The sequence below is a fragment of the Lotus japonicus genome, chromosome 5, assembly GCF_012489685.1.
Source record: "Lotus japonicus ecotype B-129 chromosome 5, LjGifu_v1.2".
Taxonomy (NCBI): domain Eukaryota; kingdom Viridiplantae; phylum Streptophyta; class Magnoliopsida; order Fabales; family Fabaceae; genus Lotus; species Lotus japonicus.
Window position 1 is genome coordinate 10,224,165 of NC_080045.1, and position 16,456 is coordinate 10,240,620.

The window sequence follows — 16,456 nt, forward strand, 5'->3', positions numbered from 1 at the left end:
CTTATGTCCCTAGCTCTTATCACTTGAGCTTTATTTTCTCTTTTGATAACGTTTATTTATTTTGTAACAAAAAAAATTGATATTTTATTTAACAGAAAAAACCTAATAAACCCTGTTAATTAGTGACCCGACCCGGTCCGGCCCAAAGAAGAGAAGAAGGAGGGGAATTTCCCGCTCGCATTTTAAACGCCCGCCTTAGCAATAGCACCTGACCTATCTGGAATTTGCATTTCACGCGCCACACCACACACTCTCTGAGAACTCATAAGCAATATCAACGACAACAATCAACAACACCAAAAAAGAAAAAGAAAAAGAAAACGAGAGAGAAGAAAAATAAAATAAAAAAGATAAAAATGAGTGACTGAATAAGAGTGATGCAGTCACTGTAGGGTTTAATTCTTCTTCATCTTCATCTTCATCTTCACAAGAAAGACGAAGAACAAGTGTGATTTATTGTTGTGAGTGATGATGGATTCTCCAGAACCTTCCAAGATCAATCGCAGTTCTTCTGCTTCTGCTCTCAATGCCTCCGTCAATACTCCTTCATCCGAATCCCCTCAAGTTCAAGTAATTCCGAACACACACAAACACTCCTTTACTTTTGGATTCATTTTTGCAATTAATTGTACTGATTCATGTTGTGTTCTGCCTGCTTAATCACTTCAATTAGGGTTTTAATTTGATTTCACTCAATTTTGTTGGATTAATTGCTGTTTGCTTGCTCATCATGCGCTCTGGTGTTAATTAACTGTGTCAGGAATCTTGTGAAGTAACGAATTCAGTTCATTTTGATTCATGATTTCTTCTAAGAAACTGGTTTGTTTAAGAGCTCACTTCGTTTGATTGGATTTGTGAATCAAGGTCAATGCCGTCGCGGCTAGAAATCACTGTTGGTGGTGTTTTTTTGTGTTTATTTTGTTTTGCCCCCTTTTCGAGCTGTTTTGGAAATTGCTTTAATGATGATGATCTATCTTCTAAATTGCTTTAATGGCGTTGGAATGTTGAATGATGAAAACAAATGAAATGGAAGACCTTCGATTATGGAAGTATTGGTAGACTTTAGAGAGGATTCATTCATTCACATTGATTATTGATATCTTGCTCTTGTCCTGATTCTTGATTTCATTTGCAATATCATAGCTACTGTGTTAATTTCGTGTGTCACCTTCTTAATTTCAGGAGTCCCCATTTTTTAGATTTGCCAGCAATTTATCTCCGATGAGGCCTGCTAAGGCTTGTCATGTGGCACCAAGTTTTCTTGGGCTTAATTCCCCACCTCTGGTGTTCAAGTCGCCACGTGTTAATTGTGACCGTGAATCGCGGTACTTGGAAAGGTTTGTGACTTCAAATTTGTGTGTGTTTATTATTTTCTGGCTGCTTGTTGACAAAATTAATGTGTGTCAGGCCTCAAGGCACTCATTTATCCAGTGTAGAAATGTCTCAAAGTTACAATGGAGGCAACAGTCTTCGTGTAGCTCCTGGTGATTCCAATGAATCAAATTCTCAACTGCCTCTGCCAGAGAGGTTTGCAACTGACACTCAGCAGGATATTGGCCTCAGGAATGATACGAATACCCAAAGCTGCAGTTTTCCAACATCTGTTGATGAATATTTAGCTGATCCTGGGGATACTGATGAAATGTATTCAGTCAACCCAGACGTTGAACAATCTACATATGCAGTTGAATCTGAACCAAGCAACTTAACTCGGACAAAGAAAGTTATATTAAAATGCAATGGGAATGATGATCCTGGTGATAAAGCAGAAGAGCCTTCGCCTTTGTCAGAGGAATCTAATGAGATTCATCAAGAAAGGCCAGTTGAAAACCCTGAAACAGAAGGGGACAAAAGAGTTGTTGAACGGGTTTCTCAAGAGCACACAAAACTTGAGTCCAATTTAGCTGCAGATGTTTCTCATAATTCACTTACCCAGGTAGCAATAAGTTCTTGCAGTCTATATGTATGATGATGTTGACGTGCAGCAGTCAGTGTTTTTAGATGTTATTGATTTGAGACTTTGATGTCTTTCAGTCTTATAGTTGACTCACAAAAGTTTAAGCTTCAGCATGCAGGAAATGGACCGGATCATAGTGATTGCGCAGCTCAATCAATGTCTGATCCTCTGCAAGATGTTAAAGAATCTAAAGATTGCCATGAGATGGTATCGACCTTACATGTAAGGCAAGAGAATATTTCCCAAGATGGTTCTGAGGTAATCAATCTTCCTTTGGGTGTTTATTTTAGTATTCTGAAGGCAGGTTAGCTTTTGTGTGTACTTTTCTGTCTTTTCACACTTTTCTCCCTCTTTGAATGAGCATGTTTGTCTATCTCTATTTTTCTATACTTCTAAGTTCTAAGCTGTGTAGATTCTGTTAAGATCAGTAAGGCTTGAATATACTTCTGTTTTTCTGTCATTTGTCTCTGTGATCACCAGTTAAGAGAAGAGAACAGTTATGTTCTTTACTGACACAATCTTTAAAAGCTATGCTTTGATAGTTAGTAAGTTTATGGAGCTTTGCATGCATCATGATTCATGGCAGAATTTTTTTAAAGGAATATACCAGCAGGGTACCTTCCATATCTCTAGTGGATGGGAACGGATATCAGACATCTTAATTAAAAATTCCCCATTTTTCTGCTCATCAAGATTTCTTCAGATGGAGATTTAAAAAATTTGTGGACATTTTTTAATTTCATTTTTCAGTCAATCAAGTTTGTTAAAAGTGGGGTGAGTCCGGGTATTACATCAGACACTCCCGGTAAAGTGTATCTCTTAAGATAAGGAAATAGGGTTGTCATTTACGAATACATCTTTAGAGCCTGTAGAATCTTGTAACCATGACTAATCAGTAATATCATGCTGGCTAAAAGGTTTTAGTCATGTAATGGTGAGACTATTATTGTGGTCTAGTGGCATTACCTGCTTGGCATTTGGGATTTGGTTAATGCCTATTCTATGGATTTCCATTGAATAATGAGTTCTAGTCTGATTATCAGGAATTTGCATTTTTTTTGTTCTTTGGTTCAGTTCTGTGAAGATTTTCTTTGTGCAATATATTAATTATTATGGTCAATGTAGGCTAGTCTGAAGTACCATGGCATTCGTCGGCGCTGCCTAAAATTTGGGGAAGCTGCCTCCAGTGCTCTTGGAAGTAATATGTCTAACATGAAACTGAATGCAACTTCAAGCCAAATGCATTTTGTCAACCCCTTCAAACCTGTCAGTTCCTTGTATCTTCAACGAGGCATTCCGGAGACAGGTTCCAAGCCAGCAGGTATTGGGTTACATTTAAATAGCATTATAAATGGAATGCCACCTAGTTGCGCTTCAACTACGGGTATGAGATCATCAGATGTTTTACAAGGGATGCAATCCACATCTTCAATAAGTTTAAATAAAGTGGAGAACATGAAGAAATACGTAATATCATCAAATATGGATCGGCAACCATTAGTTGATAATAGAAATGAGATCCATGAAACAGATGCTTCATTAGCTGCAGATTATTTTTCTCCTAGCTTGAAAGAACCTATTGCCTTGTATCCTGCAAGTGGCCATGATAAGAGGAAACTAAGCCCTACAGATGCTGGAAATTCTGAGGGACTCGACCAACATACCCCGGGCAAGAAAAAGTTAGTTCTGATCTTTTTCATATTTTACAATTTTTTTTTTCTTTAGATGTTTTGTAATATCACAAAAGACTGCAATTCTCTACAGGAAGAAAACATCAAGCACTGCAGATGGTAATGGCTGTAAGCGGTGCAACTGTAAGAAGAGTAAATGTTTGAAACTGTGAGTAATTTTTTATATATGTTTTGGCATCTCATTTCATACGTACATGCAGCATTTATGTATTTTGATTTGAGTGTTCTGCAGTTACTGTGACTGTTTTGCTGCTGGAGTCTTTTGTCTCGACCCTTGTTCTTGCCAAGACTGCTTCAATAAACCAGAATATGGGGAGAAAGTTCTTGAGACAAGGCAACAAATTGAGTCCCGAAATCCACTTGCATTTGCTCCGAAGATTGTGAAAAGCGCCACTAATGCCCCGTCAAATATGGTACAAGACCCTCGTATTATATTGTCTATCTTTTTTGGTTTAAAAAATGAGTTGATTGTTTAATTGTGCCCTCGCAGGAAGATGTAAATCTGACGACACCGTCATCAGCAAGGCACACAAGAGGTTGCAATTGCAAAAGGTCAATGTGTCTGAAAAAATATTGTGAATGTTATCAGGTTGTGTATTATATACATTTCTATTTGCCCTACACATTTCACTAGTTTTAATCTCCAGCTTACAGCACATTTTTTCATTAATATTTGAAACAGTCTAATGTTGGATGCTCAAGTGGATGTCGATGTGAGGGATGCAAGAATGTCTATGGCAAGAAAGAAGGTTAGGGTTTATATTATGAATAGCTATTCTACTGTAAACTCTTAATGCACCACGAAATTTAATTTAACTTTTGTCTAGTAAGTATAACTGATATGCAATGATGTTAAGAAGTTTTGATATAATAATACTACTCTTAAAAGAAGTGTTCAAACCAGCCCAACTGTGTTTCTTATTGATAGATATACTTGGAACTGAATCAAGAATCTCAACCCCAACCCTACCAACCTCTAATTATACGCTCTGTGAAGGAACTATTAAATCTCCACTAACTGGTGAATAGCCATGAATTTATTTGAATGTCAAATTATGGGGGAAGAGAGGATACAAATCTTCAAGATGTGCTGCCAAAAATGTTGGTTAATGTAGTACACATTTTTTAAATACAGATTATGTTGCACCGGATCATGCTTTGAGTAAAGAAAGGGTGAGCAGTAATGTTGAAAAAGGGTCAGATAGCACCATGCTCAATAAACCGGAAATGGTGGCAAGCAGGGAAGATTTGTTCCAGAAAGAGTTCTATGATCAACATCATCTGTCACCTATAACGCCATCGTTGCAATGCTCTGAGTAAGATTTCTTTCCATTATGAATCCTTATATATTTGATTGAATAAGGAATTATAATCCTAGTTTTTTTAGCATGTTTGGATTAGCTTTTTGAAGAATCAATTATGACACCCAGAAGCTACATATTTTTAACATGATGTCCCTGCTTTTGTTCTAATTGACCTTTTTCCATTTGTCCAGCCAAGGCAAGGACATGTTCCCATCACACAGGAGTCTGATGTTAACTGACTCCTGTGATTCGAAAAGTTATGAGAACGTACAATCACCAGCACCACCATGTAATTCAGCTTCCTGCATACTTCAGCTCACTCCTCTGTCAAATCCTGATTCAACGTCTGGTGCTCCATCCATCCCAGCTAAACCTGTGGGGACAAGTGCTCCATCATCCCGAGTCTCTCATGGATGTGTTCGCCAATTATCTGGTGGCTCTCTTCGTTGGCGTAGTTCACCAGTTACCCCAAGGAATACCAACTTAGGTGAAGCACAACATTTACAGGGACTTGAATCAGATAGCAGGCTGTTTGATATTGTAGAAGATGAAACACCTGCTATATTGAAGGAAAGTTCAACTCCCACAAAGACTGTCAAAGCAAATTCCCCGATCCAAAAGCGAGTTTCTCCTCCACGTGTGATTGGATCAAGCTCCTCAGGAGGCTTGAGAACTGGCAGGAAATTCATATTGAAATCTGTGCCGTCTTTCCCACCATTGACCCCTTGCATGGATTCCAAAGGTAATGGCAATGAGGACGGCAATGTGGACTCGGGTAATGGTGCCACCAAGTGACAATCCCAAATCTGAAGAATGTTCAAAATATGCTTTACAGACAGAAGATCCATGTTAATAGAATTCTTGTCTTGTCTGGTATGGACATGTTGACAGATTTCTGTTTTTGTTTTTATTTCGTTTTAAGTGGTTTTAGAATTTTGCCATTATAGTGACACTTTTGTTGATTTTGGCACACAGGTTCCCAGCTGACTTATTGAAGTTATGACTGCATCGCCCTACAATGTGTAGTTTTTCCTTTATATTTTTAGGAGTTTTCGTTTAGCAGTTCTTTGACTTCTATCTTTGAACAGATTCTTCCTTTCTTTCTCCCCTTGTTATATAAATTCTTCGCATATTCGTAATGGAGTCTCATCCTTCAAAATGTTAATTAGGCTACATAAAAGTTTACCTAATTGAGTGCATAATTGATTATGTATATTGCTGTTAGTCGATACTAGCATCTTGTCTATTGAACTTCTTTCAACCTCGTTTTCTCGCCCGTTTTTTGTTGGCGAGATTCGTATTTTTACTTCGTGAAGGGAATGCTTGTGCTGATTTCTTAGCTAAAGCTGAAGCTAACCAAGATTTAGATTTCCTCCACCTCCAGATCCCCTCCCTGGCATGGAGCACTTCATCTTCATCTTGGCTGATTCTTTAGGGATGGAAATGGTTAGACAGTAGGGGCTTTCTTTTCTGTTCTCTTTGTTAAGCATAAAAAAAATGTTCTATTTTAAAAATTATATAATGTTTGCATCAACTTACATATTTTTTCATAATCAATTCTATATCTAAGAAGCTTCTCTTATAATGTATTCGTTCTATAGAATGAATTGTATAAAAATTTATCACGGTCCAATATCATTCAGATTGACACAAATGGCTACATCGCCAATGTCTCTAGTTGGCTAGGACGACCAAGTACAAAATTGCAATCAAGGTTAGAACATGTCTTATAAGGAGAATTGGGTGATTTTGAATGGAAAAATTATATGGTCCAATCTCATCAATTGTTATTTTAGCATCCAATGAATTTTTTGCTTCGCTAAATTAATTAGTTTGGAGTGAGAATTAGTGGACCAAAATATAAATGGAATGTAAAAAATAAGACTAGCACTCGATATGACCGACATTAGTCACAAAGATTAGACCAGTGGCGGTAGCAACGAACATTAGTCCATAACCAAAACGAGATTAGGTTGGCGGCGGGTAGAACCGCCGGTATATTACGACGGACATTTCACAAAGTTGGTTTCGTTGTGGTTTAAACCGCCAATAGTATTTTAGACGCATCTAGCAGCAGTTATGCCGACGGTTGCTTATAACTATGGGTAATTTGCTTTGTGGTCCAAATCTGGTGTGAGTAACTGAACGGCCATGAGTTCTTTTAGCAGTGGTTACAACCGCTAACCGCCCCTAAATGAGAAAAATGACAGCCGCTAGTCATCTGTTTTCTTGTAGTATTACACATAACAGTCAAGTTTGTTAGTTGACAAAGCTTTAAACATCAAAAAGTAAGTTAGTCATGGTAGTTTATTCTGTAAGAACTACTAGAACTAATGATCAGCTTCTTCTCTTGCTCTTGTATTCATGAACTTGTATTCATGAACTGTAATTGTACACACACTGATTCATAATCTACATTTTCTGTTAATCAATAAAGTATAGATATATATATGAAATCTAATATTTCTTTTTCCATCATTTATTTGTGCAAAATACATGAAAGGATTAATAGAAACACGCTATTTGTATAGTATACGTCTATATATACTAACATCATCTAATTTACACACTCATATTCATAGTAGAATGAAACTCATACATATAATTAGCACCTCTCGCGTCTTAAAAAAGGTTAAATGAAAAAGGAAAAAAAGAACATTCTTATTTTGATTCACTATCCTCACAACATTAGACCCAATAATTAATTATAAGAATCCGATTATGGTTTACGCAGGCTCAGTAACTTGACATCATCAACCACAGGTCCACACAGCGAAGAGAAGTCATCACTCCTCATGGTATAAAAAGTGCTGAGGAACATCACTCGTGTTCTTGGCGAAACCGCCACAAACCTAAGCGCCGCGCGCTTGAACCCGCCTTTGCCTTTGGACTGGTAAGGCACTTTCACCGTGTCCCTGCCGGCGAAGGCTTCCACGATCATGGAGCCTTCACAAGAGTTGTTGGCGTCTCCCACGGAGAACGAGAGGACGTAGGTTTTGCCGGGAACGGTTCTCGCGACTTGCGCGATGGCGCTTTCTTTTCCGGCTACTAGCTCCACGGCTCGAGTCCCTTCTGGGACTGAGAAATGGGGCGAGTCTATGTATTTCACTGCCTTGAGGGACTCCACCATCCAACCTGGTAAGGGAGAGTGGTCGTCTTCTAACATGGGTGGGATGAGAACTCCCCATGATGAGTTGGGAAACACATATGGTCCTTCTTCAAAACCGCCATTCTTTAATAGGTTCTCTGTGGAGGAAGGAGTATGAGATATTAATTTAGCACAAAGAGGAAAAAAAACTGATTTGAAGATATTGATGAATCAATAGTATAGAAAAAATAAGCTTAATAACATTAGGGTGTGTTCGGATAAACAATTTTAGGACAACAAAGTCCATCACATTAAGAATAATATAAGTTAATGTGAGGAAATTGTTGAAATAAGTTATAATTTATTAATTAATTTTATGTGAACAAGTAATGAAAATATATAAGTTTAAAATAGCTTATAGGTAATAATTTATATAAGTTTCTCAAATACATGCATAAGCACTTGTGATATAAGATAACACCTACAAATAGATTTGTGATAGACTTTAATATAACATTAGAATTTAGGAGATCTAACTCAACCTAAAAGTTAGCTCAAACGTTAATGGTTGCTCTACTCTTTATAAAATTATCTATATCATATTTTCAACCAATGAGAATTCTAGCATTCTGATTTAGTACAAATCGTGAAGAATGAATATACCTTTATTTTTTCATTTTACATTCAAGCAAACTATTTCCTTTTATTTTAATGCGGTGAATTGGCTTTGAAATAATTATGAATCACTGTAGAAGACAGTTTTGTGAGGTACATTTTGCATAAATAGTCACCTAACTGGAGAAATAAAGTGGGCAATAGTAAATACTCATTGCTTGTCTGTGGTCTCATGTAAGCGTTAAAACTTTCCGTACAAATATTGGCATGTATTAAATTTTCTGTAGAATTTTTTTCTGTTTTTAAGGGAAGCAATGTTCTGTGTAACCAAAGTCCAAAACCATTTTCATCATCTAGTCTAGTACTGAACAGTGAAGCAATAAGAAAACAACGGTTCTATTCTGTTGTCAGACAACACATGAATTTGAATTAATGCAGGCTTTTGTACTATAGCTCCAAGAAAAGCTTTAAAGGGATAGAATGCATAATTGCTTTTCATAAATATGAGTGTAACATCCTACCTACTATTGCCAATGATTTTATTATTACAAGTTGCCTTTATTGGTTTTGGTTTTGATACAGCTCAATTGTCTTATGTTACTAATGAATGTTCTTATGTGCTTTCTTTGATTAAGCAAACTAATTAACTATGTTAGCAGTATATCACTGTCTATTTGTGCATGCATTTGACTCTACTAACAACGTTTGAAATTTTTTAGTATTTTTTGTCTAAGAATAATCCTTTAATTTGTTTTTTCTTTGTTTTAAAAATCTAATTAAATGAGCAGTGGCATTTTATTCACAACAAATATAACTTGAATTATATTAAATCTTAACTAAAATAAATTAGGCATTGAATTTTAATTACTTTTACCATGGAAACATTTATATCCTTATAATTCCTCCTAACTCTAATGCTCTGTTTGCTTCTATGGAATAATGAAGGAAAGAATAAAGAGGGAAAGGAAAAGGGAAGGGATAAAGATCTTTTATGGTTTTCCGATGTACCAAAAAAAAAAAGATCTTTTATGTTTGGAAGAGCCAAGAAAATCAATGGGAGGGAAAAGTGTCCAAGTTCAGTGGGCTGAAAACTTGAGAAGTGAGTGATTAACAATAGACATTAACTTATCAACCTTCTCCAATGTTGTTGCCCCATGTATTAATATTGTTGCATGCCATTACCATGTTCTTTATTAATGATGCAACTGCAACCTTGCTCCTTCTATTTAATTTTCCTTTTTGTTATTTTTGTCTTTTCTTTTATATTTGGGATAAAAATATATGAAATGAATTCTCTTGTTGAGAAATGTTTTCAAAATATATCACCGAGTCAATACTTAAATATTATAACTTTAATAAGTATATAAGAATAAATTGGTAATATAATTACTCTCATTTTATTTATTACTATCACTTTTCAACTCTTTTTCAGTTTTCTCATAATCCAAACAACCCAAAAATAATTATCATCTCTTTCAGCCATTTATTGGGAGAGAATTACTGTTTCACAAATATGTAAAAGCACATGTCAAAGACCAAAGAGCACATGTCCTAGAATATATTTCCTCCATTCCTAATCATTGTTTATTTAGCTTTGTACCAATTTTTCAAAACCCGTTTAAAAATTTAAGACTATTTATTTATCACATTTTCTTTCATATAACATCAGTTCATTGAAGCATTTCTCAAAGCTAAATGAGGTTGTTAGTTTATACTCTCATTTAATATTAATATATCTCTCATCTGCCATATATATCTAATTTTCACTAATCATAATATAAATCAACTAATGCATTAGCTAAGTAGTTATGTAGTATATGCTAATTAATTAACAGTAAGCTATAATTGATGAAACTTACTGTTAGTAGGCCTAGGAGGGTAAAGAGTTCTGAGGGCAACAGAATCAACTAAGGGGCCACAAGCTGGATCCTCTTCCACACCAGGGTTATGAACAACCATCTCCACCACATCAAACTCTGCTTTGAATCCATAAGCAATTGAATCCCAACCACTGCTCGTGTACAATGTTTGAATCGGTATCACTCCAAAGTCTGGAGCCACAGACACATTGATTCGCTCCTCCTGCGCGCACGTGCGAGCCACCGAAAGTGTGATTGAGTAGTACATTCCCTTAATCACCTGCCATTTCATTTACCAATTAATTTATGTTTAATCACTTTAATCTTGTACTCAAGTCAATGATTTATCAATAATATTTTGTGGGGATCACTTTTTATTGTACACCTTTATGTTTTGAAGTTTGAACATTGCACGTACTCACCTACCGTGCTTTTTAATTCAACTTTTTACTTGAAAAATTAGAGGCGACAGTGATCAAATTTTAAACCACTTAATTATAGAAACTCTAACATCATGTCAAACAAGTTATTATCCAAAAAGCTTAAGCGGTTAGATAAGAGCTATATGAACAGTTTTATATTATATTTTAATAGCAATAATTTTCTTCCAGAATTTCAACTTGCAAAAGTGTAAATAAAAATTTTTTTATAAAAATCATTGGAGGTGTAAATAAAAATTTTCGGATTTGCGAAAAGCAATATCTATATTTTGTGGGCAAACTATGATTTTTGAAGAAGAGTCACCTTTATTCTTTGTTTAATGGAAGCCTCGTTCCCCAGCCTCACAGCATAAGCACCCTCTGGAACTACCAGTAGCATGTCACCTTGTTTTTGGCCTGATTTTATGTATTCAACGAAGCCGGAGATCTCCCACTCCGGTATGGCGCTCTTCCCGCCGATCACCACCGTGCCTTTCAAGTCCGATGGCTTTGGCCCAAGCTCAAAGTCTCCATTTGCCACCAGTCCTGCAGGTATATATCAATTAATTAAGGTAGTGTATTGAGTAGAATATATTTTAGAAGAAAATATGTTGAAAAGCTTTGCTACCTAGTGGAAAAGGTTGGGTCTCTAATTTAAATGGTTCAATAATCCATCAAATTAGAATTAATGTCACAAATGATTTAGGAGGGTTACACAAAAGTTTTTCTTTTGGTTTATTATTAGAAAAATAATATTTTGAAGAGTTTTGCACATATAGTTTTTCCATGGTTACCCAAAATAGTATTTTTGAAAAATAGTAGGACACACATTTAAAAAATATGCTATTAAAATAGAAGGTAATTTTGCGCAAAAATGGAAATAAATAAACTTAATATTTTAATAAGACATATTTTAAAAAATAAATTATATTTAAATAAAAAGTAAAATTAATTTCAAAATAAAACATAAGTAAATTTTATACTACAAGTTTTAAACACTTTACGCCTTTAAAAAAAAACTTTACAACCCAAATTATATAGTATATCCCCAAATAAATTTTTTCTGCAAACAAACATATGCATTAATATATCAACATAGGGAAGATAACAACACAAATTTTATTTTCATTGTGTTATCGCATTCTGAATTGGTTGAGGACATTATTACTAAAATTGATCTTATCTTCAAGTAAGAACAACTACTGTATATTTCATTTCATTCATTGGACCGCTAGCTTTTTGCAAATGAATAACAGAGATCCTGGAACCCAAATTGAATGCTAAAATGCAACCTCATCTAGCTCGTTTGGCCAATCCAAGACTAGAATACAAGCACACTGCCAAAGTTGGCCAATTGCTAAGGTAAAGTGGCTTTTTGAAGTCACGTGGTTTTCTGCATCACCTATCTCTAGTAATTGTCTACTCACATCGTCCCCAGTAAGCACACAACCCCATGTGAAATTTTCAGAGCATCTTGCATATGCATTATTCAATCAATGCCTAACATTGTGGGGCCCCCAAAATGTCATTCTTTACTTATCTTTTCTATGATTTATGACACTCATGTCACCATCATACAGGCTATTACCCCTAGCACAATAGTACAATATCAAGGAAGAGGGATTAATAGCGGAGTACTCCCTCCGGTCCTATTTATAAGCAACAAAAAAAAAATTCACATAGTTTAAGAAATGTAGTTAAATTAGATAAAATGCATTAAATTTGTCTTAAATCAAAATAAACTTTCAAAATTACCCTTTGTTATTAATGTTGGAAAGTGGGAAAGAGAGAAAATAATTAATGAGACACATTTTACAAGTTAGAATTAATAAGGGCATCATTAGAAAAAATTAATTAATATAGCTCAAACTTTCATTTGATTCTTATAAAAAGGACCAAGGTTTTTCTTCTCTTTCATGCTTATAAATAGGACCAGAGGGAGTACAATTTAAAATACCAAATGTGAGATGTTACACTTGCCGTCTATAGAACCAAACACTCTGTTTTGATGATATCGATCCAAACCATCAAAAATCACTACAATTGATTCATCCATTGTGGCATTTAAATGCTGAAATTCTCTTTATTGATGAGACAATATAAATTATTGAGGAGACATTGGTAAAGGCTCACTTTTGACCGACTCTGCATATGGTTTAAAAAGGTTTGGATCCATTCACATTTTTTTTTTTTTTCATTTTACTCCCTCCGTTCCAAAACTATTGTAATTTTAGCTTTTTTTGTTTTGTTTCAAAATCATTGTTGTTTTACATATCCAAAGCACTTTATCTCATTTTCTTCCATTCATGTCCTCATTTAATAGTGTATCTCCCAAGCACCACCTCTTATTTTGACCAATCACAATTCTCACCAATTAGTTGACCAATAATTTTTATTCTCTCTCTTTCTTATAACTCATATTAAATAAGGGTATTTCAGTCAAATTATAACACCAATTAATGAACTCTTAAACTTTGTGAAAAAACTAAAACTACAATAGTTTTGAAACGGAGGGAGTAATTTTTACTGTTTTTCTTTTATTTTTCTTTATTTCATAATATGCATTCATCCTACCTCTAATTTGAGGTGTGAATTTTGTTGAAAGTTTCTGTCCAAGTTACTAGTAATAAATAATATTAATACGTTCACACTCAACTTATATTTTCTCTTTTTTTCTTTTCTTTATTTTTCTTATATTTTTATCACATCACTTATTATATTTCTATTTTTTACTTTACTCTTCTTATACATTTCTAAATGTGAAGATGGTAATAGAAATAAACAAACGGAGTATTTGCTAGACTAGCGAATTAACTAGGGAAGTAAAGGGAAGATGCATGAAGTTGGAACCTTTCAAATTAGAATAACTAGTATGTTTGTATGGAGAATGGTAGGTAATGTATGCACATATCAAACGAAGAAATCTGAGAGTATTTCTCTTAGATAAGAAAAAGAGTACAATTTTGGGGCTTACCGTCCTTAAAGGAGAGGGAGACATGAAAAGATGCACAGAGGAGCACCAACAGAAACATGAACCTTCCCTTCATGGTGGATGTGCTAGCTGAAGAAACTATGCAACTTTGGGATAAAGATGGATAGATGTGTATGAAATGGGAAGAAAATTAATGAAAGAAAAGAGAAAAAAAGCTAGAGCCCAACAATGTAGCAGTACAAGGGGATGGGCATGGGCTTATATGCATGCTTTGTTAGGATAAGGGACTTGCATTTGTTGTAAAATATCGAATATGCCATTCAATGCTTATCATCAACTTCTCTCGCGCTGATTGACAACGTTGCCCTTTGTGCAATAAAATAGGGTTAAATATGTTTTTTCCCCTAAAATAATATGGCTTATTGAATTTGATCTAACTTTAAATTTTTCGTTGATTTTGAGATTTAATGATTTTAGTTCCTCTATTAATTCTTTAGATGGTTTAAATTGTAACTAACATATTAATGACCGTTTAAAAACTATCACTAAGACATATAAATCGCTATAAAATAGATAGAAGGATCAAATTCAATTATTTACTATTTTAGAAGTCAAAATTAATAAAAAAAATTAAAATGGACCAAAATCAATAATCGACTATTTTATGAGGTACAAAAACATATTCAACCAATTTATGGATATAAATCAAAGGTTATTAAGTATTTGATTAATCAAATCTGAATATTTTGTCAATATTTTCTCAAGGTTGTTAAGTATTTGGATATAATTTTGCTATATATAATTCATTTTTATAAAATGGTTCTTTGCATTTAGTCAGATATATACTGCTCCCTCTGTTCCAAAATATAAGTTGTTTTAGAATTTATACAATATTCCAAAATATAAGTTGTTTTGCAAACCAATGCATTTTTTCTCTCTTTAATATTCCTCATATACCCTCATTTAATATTATATCTTTTAATTATCACCTCCAATTTTCACCTATCACAACTCTCACTATCCATTTAACCAATAATAACATTTATCTCTCATTAATATAACACAACTTTAAATAGGGGTATTTCAATCAAAATAATTATCAATTAATGAGTTATTAAACAATGTGCACAACCTAAAACAACCTATATTTTGGAACGGATGGAGTAGCAATTTATGACGGTTTTTGACTGCTACAATTACATAATTTATTAACATAATCTCTGTAATTTGTGGCAGTCAGGTGTTTAGCAGAAAATGGGGGTATTAATGCACTTATTTTTATTTTTAACAGAAATGGAGAAAATGTTGTATACTTGTATCCAACTAGGCTCTTAATTGATTCTTGATTAAAGTATTCAAAGTTTGTTCTTAAACTAAGATACTACACACTCATCGTATACATCTCTTTCAATCTTTTCTATGAGTTTGATACAAATAATAATACGTTCTAAGACATGCAGCTACAACATCCTATAACTCCAAATCACTTGCTTAGTTGCTTAACTCTAAGGGTTTCAATCACTTGGTTGACTAAATATTATTAGTAGCCCTAAACATGACCAGCTATAAACATGCGATGTTAATAAAGAAATAAATTAAAATAGTTGCACCAAAAATTTCATAGTGTTAATGCCGGGAAATTGTCAATTAGTTTGGAAATAATTGATGATAAAGACATTCGATCAACATATAGCCGATGATGGATATCAAGAAATGATATAACTAATGGGCCAATTCTCACAAAAAACAAAGTCTAACTGGGCTCTTAATATAGCTGATGAAGGATAGTTGATCAAATAATGATAAAACTAGTGGGCCAATTCACACAAAAAAAGTTTAACTGGGTTTTAGGAGTGGACTTATTTTAAATGTACTCTTTATTGTCTTATGGGGTTAAAAGACAACTAGAGCTCCCATTTCATAGGATTACGGTAGATTTACATTAAATTAGAGATAATTAAGCAGACAAGTGTGTGTCCCTGAAGGATAGGTCAAGTTGTAAGAGCTTGAGTTATAGAGGTTTGGAAGGGGAAAGTCTTGGGGTTAATCCTAGAGGGTGTAATTTATCTTTTCGATGTACAAAAAATGTTGTGTGATTATCCATACGATCGAAGTCTGAACCCAGCTCGACGTCACGACGTGCCCACTGTTGTTGCGCTTTTTCATTCATGTTCGCAGACCTGGGTGGGCTTCCTCACTCACCATACGAAACAACGACAGTTTGGGTTTTTTCCTCTGGTGGCTCTTGTGTTGGCGTAACAGCGTTGTCTTTGATGACACGTCATAGATAGTGGAGTTTTTTCTTTAGCGAATTGTTTCTTCCATTGAAGAGTGCGATGAGTTCTTGACGCCCCCTGCTATCTCGACCTCGGATCACTTGAACCGTCTACTTTATGGTCCTGCCCACGTGATTCTAGGTAACGTAATAATGTTGAACGTCGATGGTTGTCTTTGTTTGCACAATAAACATAATGGTTATGGTTGTTTACTATGTAATTCTTCTACTATTTTGTTGGGTGGGTTTTCAAGTTCCTCCAGGCTGTTGTGTAATCTCTTGTTGTAAATGCATATTGTTTTGCGTACGTATATCT

At 34.6% G+C, this 16,456-nt stretch overlaps 2 protein-coding genes across 2 annotated transcripts; one reads left to right on the plus strand and one right to left on the minus strand.

Annotated features, from left to right (window-relative positions):
• Positions 1–285: 285 nt before the first annotated feature.
• Positions 286–6,176, plus strand: LOC130718846 (protein tesmin/TSO1-like CXC 2). Its single transcript, XM_057569473.1, has 12 exons — positions 286–570; positions 1,183–1,337; positions 1,408–1,936; positions 2,069–2,215; positions 3,083–3,636; positions 3,722–3,796; positions 3,881–4,061; positions 4,139–4,237; positions 4,331–4,397; positions 4,784–4,964; positions 5,144–5,825; positions 5,928–6,176. The coding sequence occupies exons 1-11, from the start codon at positions 469–471 to the stop codon at positions 5,745–5,747; spliced, it is 2,694 nt and encodes an 897-aa protein (XP_057425456.1). The 5' UTR covers positions 286–468; the 3' UTR covers positions 5,748–5,825; positions 5,928–6,176.
• A 1,227-nt stretch (positions 6,177–7,403) lies between these two features.
• Positions 7,404–14,106, minus strand: LOC130717716 (protein DUF642 L-GALACTONO-1,4-LACTONE-RESPONSIVE GENE 2-like). The gene is made up of 4 exons (XM_057568056.1): positions 13,908–14,106; positions 11,259–11,479; positions 10,515–10,794; positions 7,404–8,198 (listed from the first exon to the last, which is right to left on the minus strand). Exons 1-4 carry the CDS (start codon positions 13,978–13,980, stop codon positions 7,672–7,674), a joined length of 1,101 nt encoding a protein of 366 aa, XP_057424039.1. The 5' UTR covers positions 13,981–14,106; the 3' UTR covers positions 7,404–7,671.
• Between the last annotated feature and the right edge of the window lie 2,350 nt (positions 14,107–16,456).